Source organism: Rhamphochromis sp. 'chilingali' (assembly GCF_963969265.1).
Source record: "Rhamphochromis sp. 'chilingali' genome assembly, chromosome: 8".
NCBI classification, from domain to species: domain Eukaryota; kingdom Metazoa; phylum Chordata; class Actinopteri; order Cichliformes; family Cichlidae; genus Rhamphochromis; species Rhamphochromis sp. 'chilingali'.
Window position 1 is genome coordinate 25,663,986 of NC_137935.1, and position 12,065 is coordinate 25,676,050.

General features: G+C 40.7%; 1 protein-coding gene across 1 annotated transcript in view; it reads right to left on the reverse strand.

Moving 5' to 3' along the window:
• The window catches only part of LOC308400902 (serine-protein kinase ATM-like), a 102,835-nt gene extending 96,663 nt beyond the window's left edge, over positions 1 to 6,172 (reverse strand). Inside the window, exon 1 of the mRNA XM_080888941.1 lies at positions 5,379 to 6,172. Within this exon, the coding sequence (XP_080745067.1) occupies positions 5,379 to 5,381 (3 nt within the window). The 5' untranslated portion in view covers positions 5,382 to 6,172. The remainder of the gene's footprint in view (positions 1 to 5,378) is intronic.
• Between the last annotated feature and the right edge of the window lie 5,893 nt (positions 6,173 to 12,065).

Below are 12,065 nucleotides of genomic sequence, written 5' to 3' on the forward strand. Positions count from 1 at the left end.
CAAGACTCTGATAAGACCAGCTGGGAGGTGACAAAATGCCCTTGTGGTAGAAACAATACCCACAAACACCGGGGTAAAACACACACAGGGGCAACCAGCTGTCCCAGAAGTATAGTTTGACTGAGGTCACCGGTTCTCTTTCCTTTTCTGCAGAGTCTGTTTAAGATCAAACATGGCAGCGGAGATAGAGCTGCCACTGGATACTTTATGTTTTAAAACAATGCTAAGATGCTATGCAGACAGGTACTGACTCCTTTCCTCTCATAATGATGCATTACTAATTGCTGAAACCTGGGTTTAAGGTCTCCACAAATAAAAACAGAAAGCAAGCGCAGTCATCAATCAAGATGTTCACTTTGTCCAAATAAATATCATCTGCTCCAAGACAAAATGTATAATTTCTGCCATTAAACTGTGTATAATACAGTGAAAAGGTATTTGTCCCTCTCCTGATGTCTTTCTGTTCTTTTTTAATATTTCTCACACTTATATATGACAAACAAATTTTAATAGTAGACAAAGATAAGCTGAGTAAATCCAAAATGCAGTTTAGAAATGATCATTTCATTCATTAAGCGGAATAAGCTATCCAAACCTACCTGGTCCTGTGTAAAAAAAAACAAAAAACCTCCCAGTAAATTAATCATAAATTATCTGTGATTAACCACATTTTATTTTTGGACAGATGAATTCAATTTCATGAGCCACACCTAGGCCGAGGCTAAAAGATCTCAAAAAGCAACACATCATGCCCTGATGTAAAGAAACAGCTGAGCAACAAAGCCATTGACCTCTGTCAGTCTGTAAAGCCATTTTAAAGGCTTTGGGATTCAATGAACCGCCTTCCCAAAAGTGGCCGACCTACCAAAATTACTCCAAAAGCAGATGGATGACCCGTCCAAGAGGTTAGGCCAGTTATGATCAGAGTTGATGATTCAACAATAAGAAAGAGACAAAAATGGGCAAAAATGGGAGAGTTCCAAGGAGAAAACCACTGCTGACCAAAAACAGTACAAAGGCTTGTCTCACATTTAACAAAAAACATTTTGATGATCCCTAAGATGTCCAAGAAAATATTTGTGGACTGATGAGACAAAAGCTGAACTTTTTAGATGGTTTGAGTCCGGTTTTGCATAAAACTAACACAGCATTTCATAAAAAGAACATCATACCAGCAGTCAGATATGGTGGTTGTAGTATGATGGTCTGGGAGCTGATTTTGCTGCTTTAGGACCAGAAATGTCCCACGATCAGTTCATCCCCTGTAGCACACTTGAGTTGAGCAGCAGGACAACAATCCAAAACACACCAGCAAGTCTGCCCCTGAATTGCTCACAAAACAGATATTTTAGGTTTTGGAGTGGGAGAGTTAAATTCTAGACTTAAATCAGATTCAGATTCTTTGGCATGACCTTAAATGGACTGTTTACGGACTAAAACCCTTGAATATTGCTGAATTAAAACAATTCTGTGAAGAACAGTGGGCCAAAATTCATCCAGTGAGGTGAAAGACTCATTGCCGGTTATCAAACGCTTGATTACAGTTCTTGTTGCCAAGGGTTGTGCAACCAGTTATTAGGTTTAGGAGGCAATAGCTTTTTCACATAGGGCCAGGTAGGTTTGGATAGCTTTTTTCCCCTTAATGATCAAAATCATCATTTATAAACTGCATTGAGCAATTACTCGGTTTATCTTTGTCTAATATTTAAATTCGTTTGACGACCTGAAACATCCAAGTGTGACAAATGTGCAAACATTTAAGAAACCAGGAAGGGGGCAAATACTTTTTCACAGCACTGTGTTGGTGAATACACACACACTGAACTCAGCAGTAAAAATTAAAAGGGCAGAAAATTTTAAATTAATTCCTGAGAAATGAGAATCTGGTGTGATAAGATGGCCCCAAGTAAAAGCCAAAAAGCATCTGGAGGACTTTGCTAAAAGAAATGTCCTTTTCAACATTAATTAGCTTTAGAGAATCCAACAAGAGTCAGAGAGAATGAGAGGAGGAATGTGGAAAATGAAAGATGAAAGGGAAAGATGAGAAGGCTGGTGTGTCTGCAATAAATGGAGCAGAATATGTAAAAGCACAGCTTGTGTGACACACTGACATGCTACGCTTCCTTTTAAGCTCTGCTCTTCTGGTTTAGATACCTTCTGAACCAGGTGCACCCAAAAATGTAGCACATATGTGAACACTTTAACACACACGTGCGAGCACTGACCTCGTCTCTAGACACTCTGAAGTCCAGAGAAGGTAACAGACTCAAATTGAATGAATGTATCCTGGCCACACATGCTGTCAGACCTACCACTGTTGCCTCAAGAGATGGGTCTGGCCCAAATGACCAGACACACATAAAGCAACCCAAATTGAAGCAGTAGTAATCTGATTATGTAGCAGCTGTCGCAGAGTGCCATGATTTCTGTGTTCAATGTGAACACTGTAGCACACATGCACGCTTCACTACACACAGTTACGCCGGTAGGACCCACGTACAGTGCAAGCATATAAGCATGTGTCCAAATAAATACTGTACACCCACATGGACAAATACAACTGCTCTCTTAAAATTTACAGTAGCTACAGGACCACACGTATCAACAGTTCTGATGCCTTTGATTACAGAGTTAAGACAACCAAATTCAAGACAGAGTAAAACAATAGACGGCATTTAAGGCATCAAATGGAAATAGTTTGTTACTCAGATCTTCCACTGAATGCAAGTTACTGAAATAAAGCATGTAGATGGTAACTGCAGGTCAGACAAACTGAAAACTAACAAAGCTGCACAAGAATAACTAAGAATAACTAAAGCAGAGAAAAAATAAAAAATGAAATGTGATCAGCGACTTGTTCCAAATCCTTTCTACACTGATTGCACTTTATAGGAAAATGCAGCAGAACTTTGTCAATAAGGATGAAACAGACTGCAGGGCTGGTCTCTTCTATTTGAATAAACAGGCACACACACTCAGAAGCAGAGCCACCAGTCTATTTCTTCCCAGGCTCTTTTATCTCATCACTTCTTCAAATTTCTTCCCATATCTGAGTTAATGGGAAAAAATGGAAATGTGCCTGTCAGTCAGAGAGCCGTCGTGCTGATATCAAGAGCGAGGCTTCCCTTACCGCACTGATAAAAACACATGATGAGACAAAGCAACTGTCAACTGGTCAGTCTGCGGATGCAAGTCAATCAGTCAGTCAGTAGAGTGGGTCAGTCAGTTAATTAGTGAGTCAGTAGACCAGCCATGTGGCTGTATTAGTTAGTGAGCCAGCCGGCCAGCCAGTCAGTAAGTCTCTGCTTAAGTCAGTCATTTAGATGGCCAGCCAGACAGTCAATTAGAGTCAATATGTTAATCAGTGACTGCTGTCAGTCAGCCAGTCGGCGTGATAATGATGAACCACCAGCTCATGAAGGATAATGACAGCCAGTCTCACTCAGCCAGATGTTTCTTTATAGCTTGTTTTAATGTGATAACATGTGAACAGATCCAGCCCACTGAAACTGTCAACTGGGAATAAAGCTAGAAAGGCTGACAGATAAATAATCCCGTTTCACCTATAAAAACAAAACAAAACAAAAAAATATTTACACTGAAAGGATAGAGGAAGAAATCTGGGTTGACCCTGTTAACACAGGAGCTAAAAGTCACCATTCCCCCTGCAAGCCAGACTAACAGATCAAGAATTAGCAAGCAGATGGAAACAGTTTGCTCTTGTCTAGTGTGAGTGTTTTCTGTTACAGCGGGGGGAGGAGGGAAGGTGCAGAGACAGACTGCATAATGCTGAGAAAGAGAGAGGAGAGTGGCAATGCGAGGGAGGCCTCTCTGATCACATCCACGCTGCACATCAAAAATCAGAGGAAGAAAACGCTCACTTTCATCATCTGAGAACCGTTTGCTGAGGGGAATTGCAGTTTGTCGTTGTCTTTGACTACGACTGGGAAATTGTGTCTGTCGCATTCGTGCGTGCGCCTGTGTGTTTGCGTGCATGCGTATGGTTGTTCATGTAGGTGTGTGTGTGTGTTTAAGATGACACAGGAGGTGGTCGCATTTACAAACAGAATGGCATATGGTGCCTTGCTTTTTGGCAATCACGAGTGACAAGTGAGGAGGGGAATCAACAGTCAATGCCGGGTGTGCCGAGGGGTTGCGGGTAGCAATGGGAGGGCCTTGCTTAATGATCTCATCTGCGTTTGTGTACTCGAGTGTGTCTGTGTGTGCGTGTCTGTGCTTAGCCCTAGGCAATACAGTGCTCCTTTATGTAGATGAATGTGGAACAGGTCTCGCCATTTAACAGTGTTATATAAATACATTATAACAATACTGAGCAGGAGCTCAGCACAGAGCGGCTCTCAACGCAATGTCAACAGTTGCCTCAGGGCACGTTTTTCTTCCTTACTGCGTTCAGATCGCAAGATGAAAATCTTTCACACAGGCTCACAACTAGGGCTGGGCGATATGACCCAAAATTCATATCTCGATATTTTTTACCTGGATGGCGATATAAGATATATATCTCGATTTTTTTTTTTTAAAGCCATAAGTTAAGAACAAAAAGAGAGTTCTTAGTCACACTGTGTCCCAGATGTCACACGGGCACTTTTATTTACATACAAAAAGCTGAGCTCACATTTGTAACAAAACTGGTTTTGCAGGTGCTGCGAACACCCTGCTCAAGCCAGAAATATAATTTAATTTTTTTAATTAAAAAACAAACAAACCCCAAAACGTTAAAATGCAAATACGAATGACTGCCTTTAAAGATCTTTGTATAAACTGGCCTTTTTTGATGCTTTAGTGTCAATTTAGGCCATTTGAACTTGAAAAATATGCTCTCTGTGGGGGATGGGGAAAGGGTTAAACCAAATGTCCATTATATCAAAGACGTCACTTATTACTAAGGGCCACAGTGGAACAAGGTTGTGACAGAAAAAAATAAGTATCATTTGGTATAAAACAAAAACAAATATTATTAATATGATTCAAATGAAAAACTATTCAAACTTGACATAATATCCAACTATTGCAATTAAACAGACTGACTACAGGCACACTAACAACATGGTATAGCCGTTTTATTTCTCCTGGTTCAGGGTGTATATCTGAAGGCCAGATATGGGTCTAATGGTTTGTAGGAGAGCTTGAAGGATTTAAAACGCAATTCATGCCTCGCCCGTCTCTCCCCCTCTATCAGGGGTGTCAGCCTTTTGACAAGCATATAAAATCCATTTCATGTGGGTCACAGGTGACCTCCATCCTCCCTCCTCAGTCACTTAGCTGTCTACCAGTGATTTGCCTTCTGCAGTATGTGATAAGCAATAATAAAAATAATAATAAAAATAATAATAAAAATATGAGCAGGTGCAACTTACCATTCAAGATGCTCTGGGAAAAGATAAAAGCCAATATCCACATGCCCTGCTCCGTTCAATCCCCCCAAGCTATGCTTTCTCTTCTTCCTCTGACCGGTGCCTCCCTGGGTTTCTCTTCTGTGCGCTTGGGCTAAGGTTAAACATTTGCCACTGTCTTGAAGCAAACCGGTCCAAGTCTCTACTTTTAATATCTCCTTCGTACTTTTTTGTTACACTGATTTGGTTTCTGGGATGTCTCGGAGCATAAATGCGCCTCTGTGATTTTCTTGGGGAGAGCTCTGCTCAGACTCTCCTTCCTGTGCTCCGCGTCTTGCTGCTTGTCCCTGTTATTCAAAAGGATGCTGAAGGGGTGAAGCCCAGGTGTGTGTGTGATGCTGAGTCAGAGCCGGGTTAGAGCGGATCCTGGGAAAAGAAATTAAATCCGAAAACAAGAAAGAAACAAACAAAAATTAAAATTTAGAAAAAATGGTTAAACTAAATCTTTAAAAGAAAAATGTCCGGTTTCAGGTTTCCTGAATAAAACACTGGAAGACGGATCATCCTTGAAGGTAAAAATAAATGAATAAATAAAATGTTACAAAATTAAAACAACTAAAAGAGAAAAGAAGCAAAGAGAAGAGAGAGGGCGGTGGCAGAAGAATGAAAAGCAGGTTTTTTGCTCAGACTCCAAAGTCAGATCATCTTCATCGCCTCTGTGCGTCCAGCAAGAGGCGAGCAAGCGCATCTTCCCCGCTGCCGCTCTCTAATCGCACCACCCTGACTCTCTGAGCATTACACAGAATAACCCTCTCCCCTGCCCCTGCAGACGCTTTAATTCCTCATTGCCTTAAAGGAGCAGAGGCGGCAGCCGGTCGCTCCTCGGGGCAGGATACTGTTGTGGAGGTGGAAGAGTGTGAGAGCACGCAGCGAGTGGGGCATTTGCATTAAGGACATGAGCTGCACCTGACGCACCAAGGTACCAAGGATTTTTACGCACGGGGTTGTATCAGCTCAAACAGAAAGCGCTGTCTGCTGGCGTGCAGGTGTATGCGGAACACGCCGCTGTGCCCCAGATCTGGCTTGAATTTAGTTCCTAATGTTTTTCTTTCGTGTGTGAAAACAGAAGCGAGCTCCCCCGTAATAATGGGAATCTACAAGGACACCCAGTGACGCGTATTTTCTGTTGTTTAAGTAGAAAATGTAGTTGTTTTTTTCTTTTAAACTGAATAACAACGTGAACTTGATTGATGAGATTTAATAATCGCATTGAACAGAAGATAGGAGGGGAAGGCAGCCACTCTGTCAGGGGGAAGAAAAGGGGTTAAGATGAAGAGCCCCCCCCCCGCACCCCGAAGACGCACATACACAGTTTATATCGCCTCCCTCAACCCAATAATCCACCACTCACCACCACCACCAACCCCCACTACCCCCACCCCTCCATTTTAATGCCTGCCTTGAAGTCAAGGGTATAGTTGTGGAAGCCTGTGGGCCTGTCCACAGCGCCGGGTTACACTCATTAGAGATAGGCATTAGAGACTGCCATCTGACATTTTAGGGGAAATGAAGCATTGGTGTAATCAAAGTCCTTATAACGTCTCTGGTGTAATCTCGCTCAGCAAACAGGATTTTATGAGAAGCTGGAATTAAAACTTTGGCAGTGAAATAGATAAAGCAAAGCTAATCAAAAGGTGATATTTGTTTGCCTTTGAAAACTAACGTTTGTCGTCACAAAGCATGGAATAGAGGCAATGACACAGCCTCACCTCAGCACATAGGTCAGGGGCATATGTACTGTGTGTGTACACTATATACACCGTCACACTGCTGTACGCACGCCCCGAATGAGGGCGCTTCCAGTAAAAGCACAATTTCACAAAGTGTGTTTGACAGCAAACAAGCACAGTGTAACATCAACACCGACAACATGACCTCACAACAACCAAATTACAGCCGGTGTGTTTGATGACTCAACTCATATTCATTTCACCAAAGAATGCTCACATTACTGGACTGCGATTGAGGAAAAAAGGCTCTAACCTGTATTTATATATAATCCTTTTAATCAATATTGCTCCCAGTAATTACAGTACTTTGTCTATGAGCCATGTTTGATCTCTATATGAGTATGTAATATCTGGTTAGCATGGGTTAAATGCCCTTTTTACATTAAAAACCATAATTATAAAATAATTACCTCTCTCCCTTCTATTTAATAAAAAACATGGATGCCGTGAGAGAAGCTTTTATTACCACAAGAAAACAACATTTTTTTTAAAAAAAGTCAAAATTTTAGCATCACTGTACAGAGAAATAAAAATCAATGATATGTTGAAAACACAAAGGTCAGAACTGCACATACATATAGATCAAATGTTGCTGTTGGCCCAGCCTTTATTTACACTTATGGAAAACAGGTGCTGCTGTTTATCACTTACAGCAGCTGTACAACTGAACAGGCTACTTGTGATGTGAAAGACAATACCTTGATTTTCACTCTGAACACAAGAGCCACAACCTTGTCACCAGTAGGCTGAGGTATTCAGTGGTAACTCTAACAGATTATATTCAGGCATATCTATCTATCTATCTATCTATCTATCTATCTGATAGCATGAATGTGAGCATGAATGATTGTCTGTCTCTCTGTGTTACCCTGTAATAGGGTGCGACCTGTCCAGGGTGTAAACTGCTGAAATGGGCTCTGTCCCCGCTGTTTTTTAAGGATGATAATTGAAGGATGATCAAACTTTTTAACCATTGAAGTAAAAAGAGATTGAAATATAATAATAGTAATAATATATTTTATTAATAGGCAACTACAATTTAGCAAATGTTTAAAAGCACCTACACGAAGATGTCCCCAGAGTAGAAACATGTGTCTAGAAAGGACTTTGTTATCACAGGAGTAATTAGCTGTTTTTGCACTGCAGGACCAACCTACTAATCAGAGTCTGCTTTTCCGCATCAGCTGCAGTGTCGCATCTACAGGACTCACATGGATGGAAACATTTTGCAACAGCTTCCACCAAAAATTTCAATTCTGAACAAGCCAAAAGAAAAATATTGGAGAAAACCAAGGTGGCTGCTGTTTTTCTACTAGAGGAAAACTGTTTAGTTGTTGAAGCTGATGTCTGAGCAGCAGTTTGATGTTATTTGTCTTGATTTTGGTATTTTTCAAAAAATGCTTTCAGAGATGAACCAGTCCACTTTAACATCAGCTCGCAAGCCTTTTTTGGGGGGCACTGCGAGGCACCTTCCACAGAACATGCACAAATGTACCAGTCGTATGAAGATGAGTGAAGATGAAGCTGTGGTCCAAAGCTTTATTGGCACTAAGACTGATGTGCTCCCATTGCAAGCTGATACTAAAGTGGTAACCTACAGTCACTCTATAAAACTGTATTAAATGCATGTGTTTGCACTTTTAGAAACACCAATCAGGCTTTTTTGGTTCATCCATCGTGTAACTTTATTTGATTTTAGTTCATTTGACAAAATCTCCCAAACCAAAATTATAAGGAGAAAAAGGGCCATTTTCAGCCACAAGGGAAAGAAATCCATATGACAAATCCAATAACTATATAACAGCATTCAGTGGCTCCACAGCCATGTTTTGGACATGAGCAGAGTGGATTTCGGTGGGGTTTGAGTTCACTGCGTGGGTTGGGGGAGGAGAAGAGAGTTCGTTTTAGCCCCCCAGCATGATGCCTAAACAGCAGTAAGTAAATGTGACAATGAAGCCCCCGGGCTGCTGCAGGCAGTCTTGGCCTTGCAGTGCATGTCTTTGTGCGGGGGTGTTCGCATGTGCCAATGTATCGGTGCGTGCATATAAGGAAGGAAATGGAGCACATGTGAGACAATTCGTGGCACTGCACAGTCAAGGTCGTGACTCCTCTGACTGTGATACTCACACTGGCATGGGATCTGTTGGCGTTACTCAATGTAAGGTAAGAGTAAGAACAAGTGTTCAGATGATATTTTGTGCAGTGTTAATATTTTTACAACATCCTATACTTTCTTACACTGTGGCAGCCGATAGCCAGTAATCTTTAGAAATATTCATTTATTTGATCTTCAAATAGTTTCATTTAAGCTTCTAAACACATTTTATGCTGCATTGATTTCTTAACAAAAGGAGAACTCACTCATTCACACTCACTTATGTCAAAATTGCCAAAATCCCAAGTTAATTATTAAATCAAACATGTACAATTTTGAAACCCTGTAAAAACAGAAAGCACTTTTTTAATTCCACATGGTTACCATCTACTTACTTTCTTTTTAGATGACTGTGCACTAAATATATTTTCACCTGCTGGTCAGGTAAAATCAGACATTTACATATCTGATGTCAGGCTCGAGGAAAGTTTGACTGCCTGTAAAAAAAGAAAAGAAAAAAAAAACCCCAGTGAGTTTAAAGCAGATTAATCAATAAGAAAAACATAATTTGCTATAATATAATTTACTTTAGAGAACAAAACTATGAGAATTTAATAAATATATATTAAATTCATCGTGGTAATTAGTTGGCATAATGTTACATTTAGATGTGCATCTGTGCTTAGACGTCGATGTTTGTTGTTGAGGCTGAGGAGGAGGGCTTGCATTTGAGACAATGTGGAGCAGTCTCCTCCTCTCATCAGCTGTAATGATCAGAGCTGTGAGGATTAAGTACCGATGTCCCAGTAAAGGAGCTTTGCAATGCCAAATGTAGGACCACTGGCTCCCCTAAGCTGTCTAATTTGCTCATCCACCAGATGCTACAGCTCTCTTAGATTGGATTAAAGGCACAAAAAGAATGTTGAGCGCCTTGTTGTGGGCAAAGGTGGAACTGCAGGGAGAGGCTTTAGGACCAGATTAGAAACATTGAATTAGATATAAGACAGGCACATTATTAAAAATACACTTTATAAAAGTCATGAATGGGTATTTTGTCATAATTTACATTCTTTGATGAATCACTTTTGGTCTTTTTTACCAATGAGTCTTTATCTGATGGAACCTGATCTCTACGAAACCGAAGATTAAATAAAAGGAGTCTTTTCCATTAGATCTGTTTGATCTGATCATCATTACAACTCTTTAGCTAAAACTTTTCAGTTGTAATTGGTACACTTTTTAACGTGTTCACAAATTTACAAGTATATTGTGGCTTTAAATGACATAAAGCTCCACTTCTCATTAGAAGACTTCATAAACAAAACCAGGTAGAGAGCCCTAAAAAGTTGTTAAACTCTTCAGTCAAAGGATATATAACATACCTCCTGATTTTCTGCATTAAGGGGTTAGTAGGCTACCAGACAAATGATGCATTAAAGCTTCGTCCTGTTTTTAAAACTCTCAGGGTAAGGAAATACCCCAAGATCCAGGGAAGAAGAAATAGGAATTGTGCTTAAATGGGTCATTCACAAGACCCAGTGCATGACAAGCAGTCCACCGGAAAGATAAATTTTTGTGGTCACAGTAGTTTCCCACATTATTAAGGCTAATATAACTATAGCGATTAACTTCAATGAGGGTGTGAGACAAGCATGGGTGGGGGACAGGGAAAAGAGCCGAACATGTGACACTACTGTGCACTCATGAGGTATTCAGTGTGAGACACTGGTTGTCTGTGTGTGGAAACAGGCAGCATGGAGAAGACCTGTGACAGCGATCTTGCCTTCCTTTCTTACTCTTTCTCCCCATACGCTGTCAGTGCTGAACCGAAGCCGTCTCAGCTGAAACATGCACGTAAAGCTTTCCAACTTGGGGAATGAAGTCATGCAAAGTTGAAATGCATACACAAAAGTTTTGTTCCCTAATACTGTAGTGAACAGTTCACAAGTTGGTGGGTGGATATATATCAAATTATAACTTGTTTGACAAAGACAGTGTCTGTAGTTTTCCCTGTGTGCGCCACCATCATGGGTTTTAAACCAATATTAAGTCTTTGCGAGGGCAGACTTTCAGCTTTATTTAAAAGTTGGTTTTTTTTCAAAAATGTTCCATTGTTTAGGAAATACAGCAGTTTTTATACACTTTCCCCCATTGTAATGGGGACAAACACAATTGGACATTTAATCGACGGGCAGTTTCATTGCCAATTGAGGCCTGTTCCCTTGTTATTTCATGACAAATGAAGTAGACATAATGCTCCACGTTTACCCAAAGTATTCACTCCCATCCAAATCATTCAATTCAGGTGTTCCAATCACTTCCATGGCCACAGGTGTGCAAAATCAAGCACTTAGGCATGCAGACAGCTTCCAGCGCGGTACCGTGATTGGATGCCACCTGTGCATCAAGTCCAGTTGTGAAATTTCCTCAGTACTAAATATTCCACAGTCAACTATTGGTGGTATTTTAACCACTAAAACCGAAAGCGTTTGGGAAGCCTAAAGTAATAGGCCACATAAAATCAGAGAGTGGGGTCAGCAGATGCTGAGGTGCATAGTACACAGAAGTTTCTGCAGAGTCAATCACTACAGACATTGAAATTTGTGTTCTTTAGAATAAATCAAGAACAGTGCATAGAGAGCTTGATGGAATGGGTTTTCATGGTCAAGGAGCTGCATTCGAGTCTTACATGATTAAGTCCAATGCAAAGTGTGGAATGCAATAGTGTAGAGCACCCCACCACTGGACTCAGATCAGTAGAGACTGGCAATCTGATGGACGAGCATGGGTTTGGCCATTGCCAGGAGAACGGTAGTCATCTAACAT